The 21,397-nt window shown below is 50.2% G+C and overlaps 1 protein-coding gene across 6 annotated transcripts in view; it reads right to left on the bottom strand.

Annotated features, from left to right (window-relative positions):
* Window positions 1-5,356: 5,356 nt before the first annotated feature.
* Window positions 5,357-21,397, bottom strand: part of LOC142575121 (uncharacterized) — a 261,480-nt gene continuing 245,439 nt past the window's right edge. For 5 of the 6 annotated variants that reach the window (XM_075684131.1, XM_075684134.1, XM_075684135.1 and 2 more), the window contains one exon: window positions 5,357-5,592. In XM_075684131.1, the coding sequence (XP_075540246.1) occupies window positions 5,428-5,592 (165 nt within the window). In that variant the 3' untranslated portion in view covers window positions 5,357-5,427. Of the gene's footprint in view, window positions 5,593-11,561; window positions 11,802-21,397 lie in introns of those variants that run through there. The other variant, XM_075684132.1, reaches the window with a different exon arrangement.

The following is a 21,397-nucleotide window of genomic DNA, read 5'->3' as shown; positions in this document are numbered from 1 at the left end:
AAGTTGCAAAAATGTTTATTATCGAAAACCAGGTCGTACTTATACACTCAGCCAACATGAGTCACATCCAAGTGAACAGATGAACAATCAGAGTAAAAATTTTTGTAAGTGATGTTGATACGTGTACTTGTATATCTCTATCGGGCGACCACGTTTCACCGCCTAACAAATGTTATCGCACAGCGCAGGGCGCGCTTGCATGTGTCGGAAGTTTCTCGAAAGTTATCGATGGTTCTATCCGCTGTCTGTTTTTACCGAACCTTGCGTTATCTGATTTCATCGCGTGACGCTAATGGTGTAGAACTTTGCGGAAGACACGCGGGTCCCAGCGATTAATCTGGAACATTCGACGGCTGATGTATAAAAGCCGAGCCGCTTGACCCGCTGATCAGATTTCGACGATCGCCGACTGTGTTCGCCGTTGTCGCCGTTCTTTTAAGCGTAGCCTGTTCTTGTGGGCACAGGTTCTCCCAATAAAAGTTAGTTTCGTCTTTCACAGTATTGCTACTGTGTTCTTCAAACGCCACTACCACGGGGGCGATATGTTAAGCCATGCGCAAAAATTTCAGTTCTTTTTCAGAGAGAGCCAATTACGGTTTGCTGATACATGAATCCCCTAGGGCATCAATCTGCTCGGCTTCTATTATAAGTCTAGTGAGTTCGCACTTATTTCTAGCAGTAATGGTTCTTGATTCGAAGAGAGGAGAGCACTTAAGTAACTTACAATGAAGTGAGAGAAACCCATCTGATACAACTTTGTCGACTTTATTTTTGTGTTCGCGCAGTCTATCATTAATGCATCTGCCCGACGTAATACTTCCCACACGATAAGGGTGTACGATATATAATTGATGTCTTACAATCTAAACTTCTTCCTGTGTTTTACTTGGCAGTTAGGAGCACTTTCTTTCTTTTCTGGTCTTGTTTTCCTGCACAAGCTGATTAATTTGTTAGGTACAGAAAAAACCACATCAGTGTTACCTCGTCGGGCCATTTTCCTTAGGTTGTGCGACAACTGGTGGACATAAGGTATCACTGTTGGTCTTTTTTTCTTACGGTTACTATTTCCTTCCACACGTTCAGAAGTCCCTGATTGCTGCACTTGTCTAAGTATTCCCTCTGCAACTAAAATAGAAGCGGAGCAGATTACCAGCAAACTGTCATTGGCTCTCTCTGAAAAAAGAACTGAAATTTTTGCTCATAGCTTAACATATCACTTACAAAAATGTTTCGCTCTGATTGTTTATCTGTTCACGTGGCTGTGACTCATGTTGGCTGAGTGTAAAAGTACGACCTGGTTTTCGATAATAAACATTGCTGGAAGTTAGCGCTGTGTGTGTCCCTGTGTGTCTTGTTTTGTCCCGTATTTTAATCGCGCTACCGTACACCCCTTGAACATGCTAGTTGGAATCGGTTGGGGCAGGACAGGGGTAATTGGAGATCGCAGGGAGAGGCCTTCGTCCTGCAGGTGACATAAAATAGGCTGCTGCTGCTGCTGATGGTGGTGAGGCTGTGGCAGGGAAATAGGCAAATTAAATTTCCCGCGGAAGCGTAATGATTCTAAGAACAAACTGGGCAGGCATTCAACACCATCGCGGGAACGGCGTGCGATCTTCCACGAGCCGTCTGCAGTGACCCGGAGAATCGCACTTTTTTATTCCTGACAAAGTGGCGGGGTACCCTAGAAATGATTGCCCGGTCGGCAGCGCAGAAACCGGCAGTCTACTTCGAAGTGAAATGGTCAAAGTAACGCCGCCCGCTAGGCAGCCGCCGCATACCGGAGCTAGCGGAGCGGAGCTTCAGGATAAATGGATGGAGGGATGTTATGAGCCTCCCCTTTGGAACGGGGTGGTTGGTTGCGCTACCAAGCCCTTGCTGTTATACTGCTTAATGTCCTACTTATAGGTTAAAAAAGAAAAAAAAAGAAAAAAAAACACGATGAACTCCCACAACCAAATTTTCTGACCCCCTATTGCGAACTTTGCTTTTGTACGTCTACGTTTTTTGTCGTTTCCCTACTTTTCTTCCACCAATCTTCCAATCGCCTCTTACTAATCTCTATAGCAGTCATGTTTACTTTTCCCCTGCTCTCACTGAACCCAAGGGCTTCAAGGAGGCCAGTGGTGCCTAAATCGACCGTTGGGCAGATGCCTTCACATTCTAATAAAACATGCTCCATCGTTTCCCTAGGTTTACCGCAGCGGCAAAAGGAGGAATTTCTTGCAGCGTCTCCTCTCGGCGGCCCTCCTCTGAGCCCACTACGAAACCATCTAGTACATTGCAGCTCTGCCTAGAGTAGCTCTGCCTTCACTGGCTCTGCGTCATGATGTGATATCGTGTCGTCTGCTTCCGGTTGTCTTGGAGCCAACGCGGCGCGCGAAGCATCTCCAATCTCTCAGCTAGTCGCCCGGCCTTCGATCCCCTGCGAGAGCTAGTCAAACAGCGCCCGTTGCGAGCGTTCTCTCGCAGCGCCGAGCGTGTCCGCAGGCGGGCTGGGCGTTTCGGCGATTGGGCGGAAGCGTAAACTAAAGCTCGTCCCTGCTGTTACCGCCGTGATAAAGGGGCTTTAGCGTAAATGTGAGCAGCCTGAGGGACCTGCACAGTGTAGCCACCTGGTGGCGTAGACCTTATCTAGCCAAACACAGAGCTACTATTGCTCTAACCAAATGTAAAACATCTTAAACATTAAAAAAAAACTACGTATTCATGATTGCGCTCCTGCCGAAAACAGCAAAGTAGAATACACTTGGTTACTGCTATATTAGCTATGCGCCACCAGCTGGCAGACGTTTGCGCCTCCGCGCTCATCCGGTAAAACGCCCAGTCCACTTGCGCTTGTATTTACTCGAATACAGGCCACGCTAAAACTCTATTAAGGTAGTAATCCGGTGTGAAGTGACGGGCGCAAATGCGTAGATCCTGGAGACCGACAGTTCGATGCACTGCAGACACTCCGCTCGTTTGCTGCTTTGCAGAGGATCACGATGTCACAGCGTGACATGTCGCCGATGGCTGCGTTTAAAATTAAATAAATTATGGAGTTTTACGTGCCAAAACCACTTTCTGATCATGAGGCACGCCGTAGTGGAGGGCCCCGGAAATTTTGAACACCTGGGGTCTTTTACCGTGCACCTAAATCTAAGTAATCGGATGTTTTCGCATTTCACCCCCCCCCACCCCCCCGGTCACTACGTTTGCAGCCCACAACGCAACGAGGGCGAACCATGGTCCTCGCGAAAAGAAAGCTCGAGGCCAAGACTGATCGCGCAGTTCGCGTCAACACGGAGTACGTTGTAATACGAGCAGACGAAACTTGCTGCGTGCCGGAAGGGCTTGAGTGCAGCGATAAATTGTTGTGTATTCTGTTTGTTACTTTCTTTATTGCGACAGCGATTATATGGACACCCCAGGCGCATTTTTGTCGCCGTCGCCGGGATGCTCCGTATAAAGTCCAAGGGCAATGACACCGTTGCCGCGCCGTATGCTGTATGTGTAAGTGAAAGCATGCCGGGGAGCCGACGATCGAGGCTCAATCTTAGCGCGCGCAAGGGGAGAAAGCGGCGAGGAAACGCGCCGTATTCCGTCGCGCGAATGGTCATGGGGGGATGGGAGCGAGAGAGGGAGAGAGGGAGGGGGGCGGTGTTGTGCTCCGGCAGCAACTGCGTATTTCACGTCCGGGCGCAAGGGGAACTGACGATCACGGCTCAATCTCGCGCGCCATATATGAAAGAAAGCGGGGAGGCAGCGTGGGAGGGAGGGATGGGGCGGCTTCTACTCTGCCAGCAACTGCGTACTTTGTGCGGCCGCGCGCGCCGTATCTTGAAAGCGATCTGCAGACGGCTCACACCTTTGTGCGTGCTGTGTTCTCGTCGCTCAGCTGGCGCTGAAGCGATAGGCAGCACGAAGGTCACTCCGGTCGCTGTTGCTGCCGCGCTTGCTGACGCCAGCGTTTTGACAGCGAGCGTCCGCGGTCATCGAGTATGACGCGTTCATGTTTGCTCGTGCGCGCTGACACCATGCTCGTTATTTCAGTTAGAAAGCAAATGTTTCCAAGTTTATACGGCCGATAAAACTACTATCCTTACTTCATATAGCTGTCTATTAATTTGCTATCGCAATCGATGCTTCGCCTCTAAGGCGAAAGTGCGACTCTTTATACAACCTATTTAACTAATACCCCAACTATTACGAGCAACATTTGTTCACCATGAAGTAGGAAAAATTATCGATGACACGACCTGGGTGTAACCGATCGAGTGGCTCGTCCAATTGACGTCAGATGTGCAATACGCGTGAATAAGAGTGACGCGGCTAAAAACTTAGGTGAGCGGCGCGGCTGCGATCGGTAGCGATGTACATTTTTAAAACCTAATAATAAATTACACGCTTTACGCGCAGCGCTTAGATGTATCACTTAATGATCAGAATGACCTACCCTAGCTAGTAACGACTCAGTACGTTAGTACAAAATCATCAAAATCGTTTCAGGGTACCTTTATAGCAGCTCAACAATTTTGTTGAGCGTCTTCGTGCACTGCATACAACATATATAACAGCATATAACCACATTGAAAAAGTTAATGTGCTCTCTTGAGACGCACCGCTATGCAGATAAAAAATAGGAGCTTGCTTAAACAAAGGAAACAAATTTCACAGTATAGCGAGAATGTGACCACAACGTGCGCTAAGAAAAGAATGACGAAGCCTGCAGGTAATGTCACGAAAACTTCAGCTGGTGCTCACTGTTAAAGTTTCTGTGAAGAATACTGTGGAGCAGGAGTATAAATAAATGTAAATTTAAAAGCACAGAGTAGTATTTTGATTTGTCTTGCTTTTGTAAAAGCTTTTGTTAGGTCAGCAATATTGTTGATCTGTCAGTTAAAGGGTTAAGTACGAGTTATTCAGCAGGACAGCAACAGAAGCACTCGCCGGCTACGGCCAGGAAAGTCCGGATGGCGGGGGAGGGGGTGTTCGCAAGCAAAAGCCTCGCTTAGAAAAGCTAAAGAAAAACAGTCTCAAATATAAACGCTTCCAAAAGTGCACCGATAGCAAATCGTTCTTCTTAAGAGGGATCACACGCCACACTCTTCTCAAGGGAATTATTTTATTCAATACAGAGGCTTGCTCAGCTGTAGCTTACAAAGGTGTGCATTCACTGTTGCTACGTGGGGGTGTCGCAGGGTTGCGAAATACCAATGACATCATTTACGTCAGGATGCAAAGGATATTGAGTAGTAAGTAAAAAAAATAAACTGGTGGAATTAAGGGTGACATGCTCAGTTTACATCGATGCATCGATCGTTAAACGAGAACATTTACGAATTTTCGTCTACCATAAGCAAAAAAGAAAACGAACTGATCAACGGCGCCATTTATTCGCAAAGTTTCAAACGCTCTGGTGCCATTTGCAACAGTTAATCAGAGCGACTAGCGCGCTCGAGAGAGATATTCTCCCAAGTCGTCCCAAGCAGATGGGCACAGGTTGGCGTCGTCGATGTTGGATCCACTCGGCGGACGGGCTTTCGCAAGCAGCATGTAGCGGTACTGGCCCTCCATGGAAAGGTGCCCTTCGGGGCCTCGCAGGGCGTGTTCCTGTGAAAGACAGAGAGTGCGTCACACTCACGTCGCTCATTGCAAGCGGCATCGTCCACGACGCGTCTCTGTGGTCCAAGCAGCTGCAGAGCGCGCCGCATTTTACACTCAAACCGCCAGACTTTTGCGATCCATCATCGTGGCATGCGCTGGTCCCTCTTGTGCGGCGCCACAATCTGCTCAACGTTACGGCGACGCTGTGCCTGCCAGCGGCAGTCGTGTCTGTCGGCAAAAAACCCGGCATGCAGGCGCGCGCCGCCTGCGCCGCAGGGTTTGTTTCTTTTACAGCGAAGCTGTGTACGCCTAGGGTTCCGTGCATTTCTATTCTGCGGGTGCGAAAACCGTGGGCGATTCCTGAGGTAGTGCAATACCGGTGGTGGTGGTGAAAAAACTTTTATTGCTCTCAGAAGAGAAACAGATGGAGGTACGCATGAGCCGGTCCTTAAGGGCCCGGGCCGACCCGCGGCGGAGGTGAGGCAGGCTTCAAGCACTCCGCCAACTTGCAAAAAAAAAAAAGAGTTTAATATATTAGGTCAAAATACAACCCGTATCAGATATTAAAGGGACTGACAACCGATTATTGAGGACTTAGTTTGTTACGGCGCAAGGCAACTCTCACCCTCGGTAGTTTTTACATCTGCTGCTGTTACTTCCAAACGCGCGTGGATATTTAGTAAGCACAATTTTTCCATTTGAGCAGCCTCTAGAAAAGTAAGTTTTCCTCCAGCACCGCTGAGAAGTGAGAGCGATGTCGATAGCTCGCCTCGCAAATTGTGACAGCCGGCCATCGTTCTGCTTTCACAGTGAAACTGTTAACCACCTATATTTTGACGTTTTCAACCGCTTTTAATAATAGAAAGCTGGTGCAATAAGTTCGCTTGGTTGTACAGACATTTCTTACATTTGTATCGCGTTTTTCCCCAGGTACACGCCTACGTCATGACTGGCATCTAGTAGCGGTCAAGGTCGATTCAAATAGGTCGCGAAGCTTCGGGCGAAAAGCGGTTAAGCACAGATTGTCACCGACATCAGCATGGGGGGTTATGGGAGAAGCGATCGAAGCGCGACTATGTTTGGAGGGAACAAACATTGGGAAAGAAAAACGCGTTTTTTAATTCAAACGAGACAAAGTTAGATTAATTCAACGAAAATAAAATTCCCAGTCGATTTTATATATTCGTGACGAGTTAAGAAAATACAAGTTTAATTTTATTATTATTAATAAATGCATTTCTTTTCGGCGCATATCGCTACAGGGGGCGTTGACGCCACTATCACTCGCAATGCAATGCACGTCTTGAAATGGGCAGAAAGGCGCACTCGTAATTGAAATACGCCCCCCTCACAGTTTGTGCTTTCTTGCTTGTCGAAGTTTGTCTGAATTTGGTGGCGCGGGTAGCTTCATCGCTTCATAATCTGTTCAGTCAAAAGTAGTGAGTTACGACCGCAAGATAATTGTGTAGTTGTTTTCGTGCGACTGCGCTGGCCGACGGGCTTGGTATCCGACAATAGGATCAGCACTCTACACCTAAAGCTTTCGTCGGCCTCCAAAGAAAGTATGTTCTGTGCAGGGATGCGATTTCGACAACCGTATGGCTGGCCTTTTCCTGCATCGCTTTCCACGCTGAAAGCTCGGAACGCCCATCAAGTCGAATGGCGGGCATTTGAATATATAGCTCCAAAGGAAGGACAACAAAACAAATTTCGCGCCTTCGAAAACAAAATGACGTCACTTCTGCTTTTAACGGACATGGCGTCACATTATTTTTTCTTCCGCCGAAGTGTTCCCACCACATACAGATGGCGCTAAGCCCCATGAACCGCAGATGGACCGCCATGTTTTGAACGTATGGGCTCCTATGGAAGCTTCGCTACCAGGTATATTTACCTTGTAGCGGTGATGACTGGCTGGCCGCCGTCGTCGTTCTGTGGATAGACGAGCTAAGCCAACGCATCAAAAACGAAGGCGCAGGCAGCGCCACTTATCTGCTCACTACAAACGAAGGCTTATCTGCACATTGTAAGTCAGGAAAAACTTAGAATAATAAAATATATACTGCATTCTAATACTAATAAAACGACCAGGAACCGCGTGCACTAGTAGAAGGTCACGCGGTGGACCTCTTACGCAGCTTCATGGTTTTGCCGCGTGGGGCACCAAAGGTCATATTTTGCGACTTTTGTGATGAATTAATAATAAAATCCACGTGTAATGAGAAAAACATGGCTCGTTTTAGCCACTACGATAGGGAATCATTCCATCAGCGGCGTTATCTAGATTCATATTCTGAGCGGTTGCCTGTCCCTTTAAGCTTATGATAACCCATACACACACTTTGACCCGCATCGGCCATGTCTGACCCGCGTCGGCTCTCTCTTTGTCGGCATTCCAAGCGCTTGCGTATCCCCTTTCCTTCCCCTTTCCCGTGGTGGTGGTCCCGTCGAAACGTCACGAGTGTCTAGTTTCATCCGGCTCCTCGGGGTGGCGGTCCCGTCGCCCAGCGAATGTATATAAAAATCACTGTAGATGAGTTCGTACCTTTGTTCAAAATTCTGTGTCACCTCTGTGTCGTGCGCTATATACAGCTCCGCTTGTCGTCAACATAGGCGTATCTACCGGGGGGAGGGGGTGCAGGAGGGGCATTTACCCCCCACTGTCAAAAGTGTAAGGGGGGAGGCTGTATGTCATTTGCACCCCTCCCTCCAATTTCAGCTGCACGCTGGAAAGTCCAACAAACATAAACTGAAGCTAAATATTCTTTTGAATAGAATGGCCACATAAGTAATATTTTACTACGCATATATCCTGCTTGGGCAGCGAGGATTGTCATTGGATGGACCGATGAATGGATGGATGTTATGAGCGTCCCCTATGGAACGGGGCAGTACATTGGGCTACCAAGCTCTTGCTATTATACTGCTTAATGTCCTACCTAGGTTAAAAAAAAAACCCACTATGAACTCCCACAACCAAATTTTCTGACCCCCTCTTGCGAACTTTGCTTTTGTACGTCTCCATTTCTTGTCGTTCCCCTACTTTTCTTCCACCAATCTTCCAATCGCCTCTTACTAATGTATATTGCGGACATGTTTACTTTTACAGTGCTCTCGCTGAACCCAAGAGCTTCAAGGAGGCCAGTGGTGCCTAAATCGACCGCTGGGCAGACATTCACATTCTAATAAAACATGCTCCATCGCTTCTCTAGCTTTACCGAAGCAAGCACATGCTTCTTCTTCCTTCTTATATCTCGCTTTATAGGTGCGTGTTCTAAGCTATCTCGATCTCTCTTAGAAAAGTTATGAGCTTCCCATTGAGTTATCATAAATTGTTCTTTCATGATTTAGTTTTTCCTCTTAAGTAGTTACTCATGACAGGTTTCTTTTCCATTTCCGCCACCCATGAGATTATTTCAGCCTCTCTGACTTTCCGCTTGACGTTCTTTGTTGCTGTGTTGCTGACCCTACAAGCCGCATACTTGCTGGTAAGCTTGCTAGTTCTTTTCCTCCACTGTGAATCACTGTTTTTTCTGTACAAAAACCTCAACACTCTACCAGCCCATTTACTTTCTTCCATATTCCTCATTCGTTCTTCATAATCAATTTTATTTCGAGCTTCAAAACTTGTCCAGCCTATATCACCCTGCACAGCTTCATTTGTAGTCTTCCCGTGAGCGCCCAATGCAAGGCGTCCCACTGACTTTTGGTTCCCATCGAGTCCTGATTGTACCCCTGATTTAAAGCAAACAACCGCATTTCCAAAAGTAAGTCCTGGGACCATTCCACCTTTCCCCATACCTCGCAGGACCTCGTACCTATTGCATCCCCATAGCGCTCTGTGCCTCCGCCCCCCCCCCCCCCCCCATTATGGCTGCATTTCTCTTCCCCTTGACTGTTATCGCTTTTTCCCGTGTTTCCATATATCTATGCCCTTCGTTTATCTGTCTACCAAGATATTTGTATTCTTTTACCCGAGGTATTTCGTGGCCCTGTATTACCACTGTCTGTTCACTGTTTTCATTGAATACCACAACACCTGATTTTCTAACGCTAAATTTCAAACCTAAATTGGCGCCTTCCTGTCCAAAGATATTAGCGAGACGTCGCAAATCACCTTGCTTGTCAGCTAGCAACACAATGTCGTCCGCATAAAATAAACCTGGAAGCTGCTGATGTACTACTGTACTCGCCTGTTTGTATAAGAGATTAAACCCGATATTACTTCCTTCCATGTCCATCCTCACCATGTACATCAAAAACAGCAGTGGGGATAAAGGGCACCCTGCCTCAGTCCTTTGTTGATATCAACTTTCTCCTAGCTCCTAATCCTTTCCCATTCAACGTAAACGGTATTTTCTAGGTAAATATCTCTCAAACGCTGTAGACAATCGTCGCCTAAGCCTTCCTCTTCCAGAATATCCCACAAGATGTTGCGGTTTACGTTGTCATACGCTCCTGTAATGTCTAAAAAGGCCACATATAACGGTCTCCTTTATACTCTGAATATTTCAATAGACTGATTAACAACAAATAAGTTATCATCCAGACGCCTATCTATCCTGAAGCCATTCTGAAGTTATCCCACAATGCCATTATTCTCTGCCCATGTTTGCAGCTTTAATTTGATTGCCTGCATTGCTAGCCTGTATATTACCGATGTAATGGTCAACGGTCTGTACGAGTGAATTCTATCTTTCCCCCCTCACCTTTATAAATTAATTTCATTCTACTTTGTCGACTGTCTGGTATTGTTCTACCTTTTACAGTTTTTCCCACTGCTTTCACCGGTGCTTCCTTACTTCTTGGTCCTAGTTCATTAATCAGCCTAACGGGAACCTCGTCTAGCCCCATGGCTGTGCGCTTAGCAACTTTCTCTTCGGCTTTCTTCCAGTTGAAATTTGTCAGCACCAGCTCCTTTCCCACCTCGGTCTCTTTCATGCTCTTTTTTTTTCTTCTAATACAACCTCGTCATCGCCTTGGAAAGACTCGGCTGTTGTTTTTCGGATGGAATTTAATGCCACTTCCCCTTCCAGTTTGTTTCATCTTTGTCAAGGATATGTTGATGTATTGTTGTTGACTTCCTGCCTCAAATTTAATGCGGTTCCAAAATATTCTAGGTGCCGCTTTCTTTTTCTCACGTATTTCTGACAGCCGACGTTCACTTTCATCTTTTATCTTTGCTCGCACCAGTATTTGAACCATAGACTTTTTCTCCGGGTATTTTTCCCATTTACTGGCCACTTCATCCTGCGGCAACTGCGCCTTCATTGCCTGCCTGCGCTTTCGGGATGCTTTCTGTCGTTCGGCAATCGCTTCTCGTATCTCCCTGTTCCACTACCTCTTCGGTTTCTTTTTTCCTCTCCAACGAACATGTTGTTTCTCTTTTCATATTTCCGTCTTTGTTACACTTAGGAGCTCACTATATTCCCACTCTTTACTTGGCCATTTGCAAAGTTCTTGATCGACTCTTGTGGCTATATTTGTTATTTGTTCAGCGTTCACATTTGGACTGGCTATGTTGCGCCCCTTGCTCTCTTTCCCAACTACATATCCCATTTTCAAAATGATACGTTGTTGGTCACTCCCTATGCTGCTATACAATTGCTCGTCAATGCCAATTTCTCTCAACTTATCATGAATTCCTTCTGTCATCAGACAGTAAGCAATGGTCGATTGCCGATTGCGTCCCACGTGATCTGCTCTTCACACTTAGGCCCTGTATTCACGATAACGAAGTTATGTTGCTCACGAAGGTCTAGCATTGACTTCCCGTTGTTGTTGGTATAGCCATCTAGATCCTGTATGTGGGCGTTCATGCCACATAATATGATAATTATGGCATCACTCCCGAAACCCTTAGTGTCAGCACTTATGCAATCCACTTACTTTTGATTCTTTTCTGTGCAATTATTTCCGGTCCACAAATACGTTACACCCAGCCAGTAAAACATCTTTATTAATAATATCTGAATGGCGAGAGCAGTGTGGGAGGAACCCTCAGTCCAGGGTCCCTAAGATGATTCCGGCGATGTTTCGAGCCCGTTGTATCACTGCTCGGAGGACCTCGGGAGGTCCGTCGCGGAGGGCATCGTCCCACAGCTCTTTGTTGCGTAGGGGGTAAAGGAGAGTTGGCAAGGGAGGAAAGAGGTTTGCAGTACACACAATCGTGACGTGGAAGATTGTGGGCGAGCTGCCACAGCCAGGGCAACGATCTGCATAACAGTGTGGGTAGAATTTATTGAGAGAGACAAGATTAGGAAAAGTTGCGGTTTGTAACTGGCGTAATGCCACTGCTTCCTCCCGCGAGAAGGACGGCGGTGGTGCGGCGTGGGTGCGACGAATGCGTGTATAATGACGGAGTATGTCTTTATAACGGAGCAAGGGATCCCCCCACTCTGAACTAGTCGCCTCACCACGCCGAGTCGCCCGGAGGGAAATTTCTCAGGCAACCGCATGTGCGCGTTCGTTACCCGGCAGCGAGGTATGACCAGCGGTCCAGAGTAAGTGGATGCGGGGAGGTGTGGTTAGTGTATTTTGCGGGATCTGTTTGAGAATTTGGTGCGCCGCTCTCGGGATGCCATGTCCTGATAGGAACGCCCGGCATGCCTGTAGCGAGTCCGTCAATATATACACTTCCTCAGGAACACGGATGGCGTATCGAATTGCAAGAGCAACACCGACAATTTCTCCGTAAGCGGCATTTGTTTCGCGCATTGCAGCAGAGTCTCTCACGAATTCGGTGCCATCCAAAACTACTGAGGTATAGCCCTCTTGAGTGCGTGATGTGTCCGTGTATAAAGTGTGTGTTTCCGGGATGTTTGCAAGCATGCGGCCAATGTATCGTACACGGGCTTTGCGCCGCCCTTTGTAATGCTCGGGGTGCATATTACGTGGCAATGGATGAATACTTAGTGCTTGGCGTGTCGCTGACGACAAGATCGTTGGACGGGTTTCAGACTCAAGGGGTGGGACAGAGTATCCTAGCCGTGTGAGAAGATGGCGGCCAGTAGGAGTGAGTAGGAGGCGCTGGCGATGGCTGACCCAATGTGCCTCTAGCAGCTCGCCTAGTGTGTTATGTGTCCCTAAGTTAAGGAGACGGTGTGTGGAAGTATAGTTCGGGAGGCCATGGACCAGCTTCGTCGCTTTGCGAATCATTGCGTCTATGCGAAGTTGTTGCGCTTGGGTCAACCGCTGAAATGGGAGATGGTATGTAAGGCGGCTGATCACGCATGCCTCCACCAAGCGCAGCAGGTCCTCTTCTCGAAGGCCCGAGCGCCTGTTGGAGACCCTCCGGATCATGGCCAGAATTTGCTCAATCTGTCTGGATAGAAGGGAAACAGTGTAGTTTGACCTGCCATCCGCTTGGATGTGTAGGCCGAGGATACGAGCACGATTAACCTGTGGTATCGGTGTGCCATCCACGTGCACAGTGATAGGGGGAGTAGAGGAACGGCTCCGGGGGCGAATGATTATGAGCTCCGACTTTTCAGGAGCACATCTTAAGCCGCATTGTCTCGCGTACTCGGAAACTGTATCGATTGCTTGCTGCAGTCGGTCCTGGATGGCTCCGTCGGAACCCCGTGTCGACCAGATAGTAATGTCGTCCGCATAAATGGCGTGGGCGACATCAGGGATCTGGTCGAGTAGTCGGGGGAGCCCTGCGAGCGCGATATTGAATAAAGTAGGGGAAAGAACTGAGCCCTGGGGTGTCCCACGTCCTACAAGGCGAATCGTACCGGATCGATGCGGTCCCATTCCTACGGTGGCTGTGCGATTTCGAAGAAATGCGCGGATATAGTTGTACATACGAATTCCACAGTGTGAATGTGCAACATTGCGAAGGATGAGGTCATGTTCAACATTATCGAATGCCCCTTTTAGGTCTAAGGCTATGAGTGCTCTCGTTTGGGCGGACGACGGAGGTCCTATGACTTCCTCCCGCAATTGTAAAATCACATCTTTGGCAGACAGATGAGCCCGATATCCGAATTGAGAGTTAGAAAAGAATGATTTTTCTTCGAGGAAGGGCTGCAGACGCCGCAAGAGTACATGCTCCATGTGCTTACCAATGCAGGATGTTAGGGAGATGGGTCGTAAGTTTTCAACCTTAACAGACTTTCCCGGTTTGGGGATCAGTGTGATATCGGCGTGTCGCCATGCTTGGGGAAGCACGCCATTGCGCCAGCAATCATTGAAGATATGGGTGAGGTGGTTAATATCCGCGTCACTGAGGTTACGAAGGGTGGTGAATCGGATGTGGTCGGCTCCCGGTGCCGTGTTGCGGCGTAGGTCTTGTAGGACCACCCGCACCTCGTCAGATGTGATGTCCGCATCTAGCAATTCGTTCGCCTCGCCTACATAAGGATAGTCAGGGTACTGCGGCGGCGGGCCTGTGGGTATGAAATGCTTCTCCAGCTCTCTGAGGAGTGTCGAGACATCGTCCCTGTACTCGTGCATTAGGATGTGCAGCTGTTGAAATGTTTTTCCCTTTGTTGTGGTGGGATCTGTGAGTGAGCGAAGAATCGACCACGTTTTTGCTGTGCTCAATGTGCCTGAAAGGCGATCGCAAAATCCTCGCCAGTTATTCCTCGTAAGGATCTCTGCATACTCCTGAGATTCCCGTGTAATTTGATCTATACGTTTCCTGAGTTTGCGGTTGAGGCGTTGTCGTTTCCATCGTCGTGTCAACCCTCTGCGGGCGTTCCAAAGATGAAGTAAATGCGGATCTATGTCTGGTGTCTCGGTTGTGGTGCGCAGTGTGCTCGTGGTGGCCTCTAGATCTTGTGCGAGAGAGTCAAGCCAGCGTTCGTACCCTTGGCGCTCAGGTGGGTCCTGGCGACGTTCCCTGAATTTCGCCCAATCCGTTATACGCACATTTCGCTCGGGCCTGCGCGCACCCCGTAATGACAAGGTGGTCGCCACAATGTAGTGGTCACTGCCAAGGTGTTCCTCTGAAGGCCCGTGCGCAACGACCGGGCCAGTATTGCGCACGAAGGTAAGGTCAGGGCAGGTGTCACGAGATACGCTGTTGCCCATCCGAGTGGGGTGCTCTGGGTCGGTAAGGAGTGTCTATCTCATGTTACAGATGGCATTCCATAAGCGGGTCCCTTTAGCCTGCGATTTAACGTAACTCCATGCAGTATGCGGAGCGTTAAAGTCGCCGGCCACCACACAAACCCGTCCAAACCTACCAAATACTGTTAGTAGGTGCTGAAAACAGTGCGTTCGCGAACGGAGGGAACCGTATGCATTGAGTATAAACAGACTCTCGCTGCGTTTTCCTTGCGTAATTATTTCCACTATTTGGTGAGGAATGTCAGTGTTAGTGGTATGCATGCGACATGTAAAATGTTTCGAAACTAAGGCTCCCACAAGAGGAGAGACACCCGAGAGCGCGCTGTAGCCGGATAAAGAAGGGGTGCAATTGACTTCCTGTCAGAGGATGACATCGGGAGGGTTCGTGGATGTGGCGATATACTGCTGTAGGGAACCTCGTTTTCGGCGGAACCCCTACAATTCCACTGCCACACCACTAGTTGCTCCGCGTTACGCGGCGCCATCATCATCGCGAGAGGAAGCAGGCGGTCGTGCATAGGGATGCGGGCGCCGGGTGCCCACATTTGAAGGTTGCGGCCGAGAGCCTTGGTCGGAAAGCGCGCTTTCATTGTTACCGCTAAGCTCAGGAACTTGCATGTGTGCGAAAGTGCACTCTATACATGATTTCACTTGCTCCGTAATCCCTATTTGAAGGGCCTCCATTTGGCGTTCTATCCTGTCCAGAGCCACCTGCATACTAGTGCTCATGTCTGCCACCAGCGCGTCCATTTGTTTTTGTAGGCGCTCACAGCGCGCCTCGATGTCACGACGTAGGCGGGCTATTTCTATTAGAGGATCGGGATTAGGTAACGAATCGGTAATAGGGGAAGGGGTAGGGAGATATTTACTGGGCGGAGCGAGCTGTGGGGTACCCTTCGCCCGACCTACCTCCCGAGGCGCCTCCATTGCTGTTTTCTTCTCCGGGGTCCGCTGCACCCCTGAAGGGACCAGGGTCACCTTGGCTGGGGCGTTGGTCTGCAGGGCCTTCTTGTAGGGTTGTCGGGAAGATGGGGAAGGAGGGCGCTTCTCTGGGAGGCGCACCGATGCCTCGCGGGATCGGGACCGAGACTTGGAGCGCGTCCGGAACTTGCGACGGGAGCTCGAACGGGTCTCCGACCGGACTTTGCTGGTCTCCTTCGTTGGGGCGCGCGACGTTCGGGTCTCCGCCGTATCTGTGGTAGTGGTCGGGTCGCTGAAGGGTTGGAGTTCACGCTGCTCTTTCTCGAGAGCTTTCCGCACCCAAACTTTGTTCAGTGTCTGCCTATCACGCCGCGGGCAGTTTGGATCCGCTGTAGGGTGGGTGCCGTCACAGGATCTGCAGTGTGGGGTGCACGGATGTGACGGGGTGGGGTTGTCAGTCCCGCACGTCGCGCAAATGACCACGTGCGGCGTAGGACAGTAATCAGCCCAATGGCCGAGCTTGTGACATATCTTGCAAACCAGTTGGCGGGGTCGATGGGGGTAGCAACGGAGTTCTGCACCATAGAAACGCACGTAGCGAGGCACTTTAAGTCCTCCAAATGTTACCAACGCAACGTTGGTTTGACCCATCATTCGTGCTTGGAGTATTTGAGTTCCAGGAGCCACAAGCTCATCCACTAGCTTGGATGACGATGTACCGGGCAAAAGGCCAGGAACAATTCCCTTGCATGAGTTGTCTGGGGCCGCAAAATATGTCGTGATGGGATAGACCCGCTGACCAAGGTTCAGCTCCCTCACCTTGTACAATGCATCGGCTACGTGTGACTGGGGTGTGCTGATGATTGCCAAGTTCTGCTGAGGTCGCAGTCGGAATATGATGTCCTGACGATCCTCGGTGGTCAAGCCGGCAGCACTCCATAGAGCACTGGCGAGTTCTGGGCGCGCCCACTTATCGAGACAAAGTCCTCCGTGAGGCCGCAGAATTATCTTTTCATCGTGCAAAGGAAGTTGCGGCAGGTTCTGATTCCGAATGCGCTTGCGTACGGTAGGCTGGGAGGCGTCCGGAATGCCCAAGATGTTCTCGGAGGGTTGCGTCTTAGCGCGCGTTTGACGGTTGCGTCGCTTATGCATGACTGTCTTCCAACAGCCACCTGTGTCGTCGTCAGTTTTGTCGTCGTAAATGTTCGGGGCAGCATCTTCCTCCATCCTTTGCCCGGTCGGAGTGTCTACTTCTCGTTGTTGGGAGGGAAAATTGGCGACGATGGGATCGGCGGCCACTCCCGCGGTATCCACCTCGGGCGTCTTCGTTGTTGTCGAGGAACGCGCGTCGGCGTTCTCCGTCGCCGATGGCGTCTTCTGCTCGTTGGAAAATGACGTTGCGGTAGATAAATGCTCCATCGAAACAGAGCGGTGAATTGGTCGAAGGCCCTTTGCACGCCCGTTCTTTCTTCTGCCGCCCTGCATGTTGATGTAGCCTATTGCATGGCGAGCTCTCTTTCTTGTTTTCCTCCTTTTTCTATTACTGACGGCGATGCTATTCTGAGGTTCCCCAAGGGGGCCTCCTTCAGTACTACCAACTCTGGCCTCCTGAGCGCCCGTGGGCCCTCGAAAGAAGCGACAGCGCCAGCAGCAAGTCGTCAGCCCACTTCTCGTCTAAGCTTGTAATTGAAGTGGATCCCGTCTCGTTCAAAACCACCACACCTTCTCACTTCCCTGTTTACTTCGACAACCTCGATACCTTTCTCTCGGCTCATTTGCCATATCGCCTCATTAGCAGCCGCTACGGCTTTTGTACGTGACTGTCATTCACAGGCAGCTCCGGCACCATGCACACCACGATCTGCACCTGAGGGCTCGCGCAAGTCGTCCCCTCCCTTCGCCAAGCCCAGCGCTTGGTGAAGGGAGTGGATCTTGTCCTTTTTCTGTTTAGGACGTCATTTAGCCCACCTGCTACTATGACAATGTCGCGCACGTAGGCATTTTCCGTGAGCTTTGCTTTTGCTCGCTCCATGACAGAACCCAGTGTCCGCCCGGGACATGTCCCTACCGCCACTCTTTTGTCGCCCTTCACCATCTCCAGAATTGCTTCTGACCACCTAGCCTGGTGTCTTCGCATTCAGTCATTTGTGTCTCCTCGGGACGCCCTGCAGCGGACGAGGCGCCACACACGCTCGCGTTGCGGAGAACGCCTGGCGCTGGGCAGTTCCGGCCCTAAAAAACTGTCAGCTTGTGCAACTTGCATGGTGCCCAGTTTTTTGGGACTACTACATCCGTATGCGAAAACACAATCAGCTAGCTACATTTGACTTGCGGGCGAGGGGAGGTCAGGATAAAGCATTATAATCAGCCACGCCGAACGAATGGTGTGCAGTACGGCATGAAATCGTTGGATTATCAAAAACTGGAACTATATAAACACTCGCGTAGAACCAGACAAGTGGCGAGAAAAGCAGCACCGCGAATTTCTACTCTGGCCGCGCATAGGCCAAGCGGTGTGACGACGTGGCCACCTGACGTACGAACTGGTGCCCCGTGCCAGGGCAACCTAACTTTTTTCAGAACGCTCGCCAGTTTTCCACTAAGAATAGAGTAATCGGCGCCGGTATCTACAAGTGCACTCACTATTTTGCCGTCGATCAACACAGGTATGTCCAGTGAAATCTTGTTCGCGGGAACCGGTTCTGGCGTCATCGTGTTTTCGTTATTCTGCGGTCGGCACGGTACGAGGTCTTGAGCGCATCGAGTATCAGCGGCCCCGCCTCGGAACGTCGCTGACGTCAGTTTTCCCGGCGTGGACTTGGGGATCGCCCTTGCGTCGTCCTCGAGGTGGTATCGCGAGCAGGGAAATATCGCCGCGGTGAGGGTGAGCGTGACTGCCGCTGTGATGGGCCGGTCTGTGCTGCTGTTCGAGGAAATCTGCGATGTCGGGTGGCCTTTGGCCGAACCTAGGTCGAGGTGAATCGATAGAAAAACCCCGCAGTCCGAGTCGTCGGTAGGGGCACTCCCGATACACATGACCAGCTTCGTCGCAGTGGTAGCACAGCGGTCGTCGATCGGGTGCTCGCCAAACCTCTGATTTCCTCGCGGGTGTTCGGCGATCGTCGAAATACGGTAGCGGAGTTGTCGTAGCGGCTTGCGTCGATTACAACGCGACTGGCGGCGCAACATAAATAGGTGCGAAAGCTTGGACGGGGCTCAGTAATGTTTCTGCGTACGTCTTACGCCGGGATTCGCTTGGCAGAGGTGGTGCTTCACTGCTGGAAAGAGATACCTGCAGTGCCTGCTGTACTTCATTGCGTACGACGCTGCCGAGGGAGCTGACTGGAGGTGGCGATGTGCCGTGGTGCTTCTGCAGCTCGTTGCGAACCATTGAGCGAATGAGCTCGCAAAGCAAGGCGACGTCGCACCCTAAGCCTACCGGCGTATCCGGAGTGCAGGCGGCATTTACTTGTCGGTTGTACAAGTTCGACCGTTGCTGAAGGGTCTTCTCCATCGCGGTGGCTTCGGTGAGGAACTCGGCAACAGCCTTGGGCGTATTCCGAACAAGACCGCCAAAGAGCTGCTCCATTACGCCTCTCATCAGATGACGCACCTTCTTCTCTTCCGACATGCTCGGATCGGCACGCTGAAAGAGACGCGTCATGTCCTCCACGTACATCGTGACGCTCTCGTTGGGCTTTTGGAAGCGTGACTGAAGGGCCCGTTCCGCTTTTTCTCGGTGATCGGGACTGGAGTAAGTCTCCAGTCGCTTGCGCTGAAACTCAGGCCAGGATGACAGGGCACTTTCGCGGTTCATAAACCACGTGCGAGCACCATCCTGGAGGCTGGAGTAGACGTTCCTGAGTTTGGCGTTGTTGTCCCACTCGTTAAACGCAGCCACGCGCTCCAACTCCGCCAGCCTGTCTTCCACGTCTTCAAATGTGTCGCCATGAAAAGCCGTCGGCACTTGGGGGTTCAGCAGCGTTAGGTAAGTTGGTGTCACCCGTTCCGTAGAAGTCGCAGTGGTCGCAGTCATCACTTTTTCCTGGAGGTTTCCAAATTCTGGGGCGAGGCCTCGGATTCACCGGCTTGTGCGGTGAACTGGAGTCAACTCCAACTGTGGGGCGAGGTTCTTTCTGCCCAGTGGGGTCTCCTGCATAAGTTGAGCGTACCCAGCAAGCTCCACCAAATTGTAGTTTATGCCCTGCTGGAGTATACAAGCTGAATCAAGATACAGGCGGTTGCACTTTACGAAAAAGGAAGCGGCGACGCGCGATGCCGAGACGAACCTCGTTCTCCTCTTCTTCAGTCTCTTGCTGCGCCACACCATGTGGCAATATATTCAAGGAGCAAAAGCCCCCAGATTTTCTCTCTCGCGCCCGCTCTTACTCGCGCCTGTGCAGAAACGTCGAGCTCCGTCAAAAGTGCTACGCCCAGCTCTACCTACTAGCAATTCTAAAAACGCCGCCCGGTCGCATAGGCGGCTATGAGGGACCTCCCCTCCAGCGGCCGACTAACCCCGCCTTTAGGTGGCGTTAGCAGCGCAACACTCGCGCCATCTCTCGTAATGCGCGCGTGCAACCAGACAGACCACCGCCGGCACTAAGCTAGGCGCAGAAGCCGGATTACAGGAGAAGCGAGAGCCATGCGAGAAAAAAACAACATCACGGGACGCGTGAGAGTCGAGCGTCCCCACAGATCTGATTATCTAAGACACCAGAGTTTGGAGTTGTCGCAATGTTATAGCATGGCCAATAAGCGTGTTACTACCATGAGTAGAACACATAGTAGGATAGATAATTCATGATTCCAGTCCGAACCCAGCACAACAGTCTTTATAAGCTGTTAGACTTCCGTTATCGACGTCAGATAAATTATTGTTAACATCACCGACAATTAAGACTTGCTTATTCTCAAGAGAAATTTCTGGCAGAACCATGGAGAGTTCGCCCAGAAAATCATGGATTGATGAAGAAGGGGAGCGGTAGATACAACCAAGAATAAAACTGTTACGATTATGAGAATTCAGCTCTAATAAGATTTAATCCATATCGATTCACAGTGATTTACGTTAAGAAAAACATAAAGCCTACGCTTATATTGACACGTGTACTTATCTTTATCGGGCAACTACGTTTCGCCGCTTAACAACTGTAATCCCTCAGCGAGGCACGCGCCTGCATGTATCCGACGTTTCTGGAAAGTTATCGACGCTTCTATCCGCGTGTCTGTTGTCGCCGAACCTTGTGTTATCAGATTTCATCGCGTGACACGAATGGTGTAGAACTTTGTGGAAGACACGCGGGTCCCATCAGTTAATCTGGAACATTCGACGACTGATCTATAAAAGCCGACGCGCTTGACCCGCTGATCAGTTTTCCGACGATCGCCGACCGTGTTCGCCGCTATCGTTGTGCTATAAGTGTAGCCTGTTTTTGTGGGCACAGGTTCGCCCAATAAAAGCTAGTTTTGTATTCCACCCTATTGCTTCTTTCTTCACCGTCACTACCACGTGACATCTGGTGGAGGTGCTTTTCGTCCATGTACAGGACGCCCCCGACAAGCCGTGATCCCAGCCCAGACCGCAAACAGAACACCAACGTAGTCCCGGACCACCGAGCAAGCCGCCGTCTTCAACAGCTGCCCCCGGAGCACGGACTTTTACCTGAGAAGACCAAAAAGATTGTGGCCAAGGCAACCGCAATGGCAGCCCCAGCGTCCCCCATCGTGCTGCAGCAGCTGAGGGAACCACCGACGTTCCGCGGTTCCACATTTGAGGACCCGGAAACCTGGCTGGAAACGTATGAGAGGG

Source organism: Dermacentor variabilis, chromosome 3 (genome assembly GCF_050947875.1).
Source record: "Dermacentor variabilis isolate Ectoservices chromosome 3, ASM5094787v1, whole genome shotgun sequence".
NCBI classification, from domain to species: domain Eukaryota; kingdom Metazoa; phylum Arthropoda; class Arachnida; order Ixodida; family Ixodidae; genus Dermacentor; species Dermacentor variabilis.
This window is presented reverse-complemented; position numbering and strand designations above follow the sequence as displayed.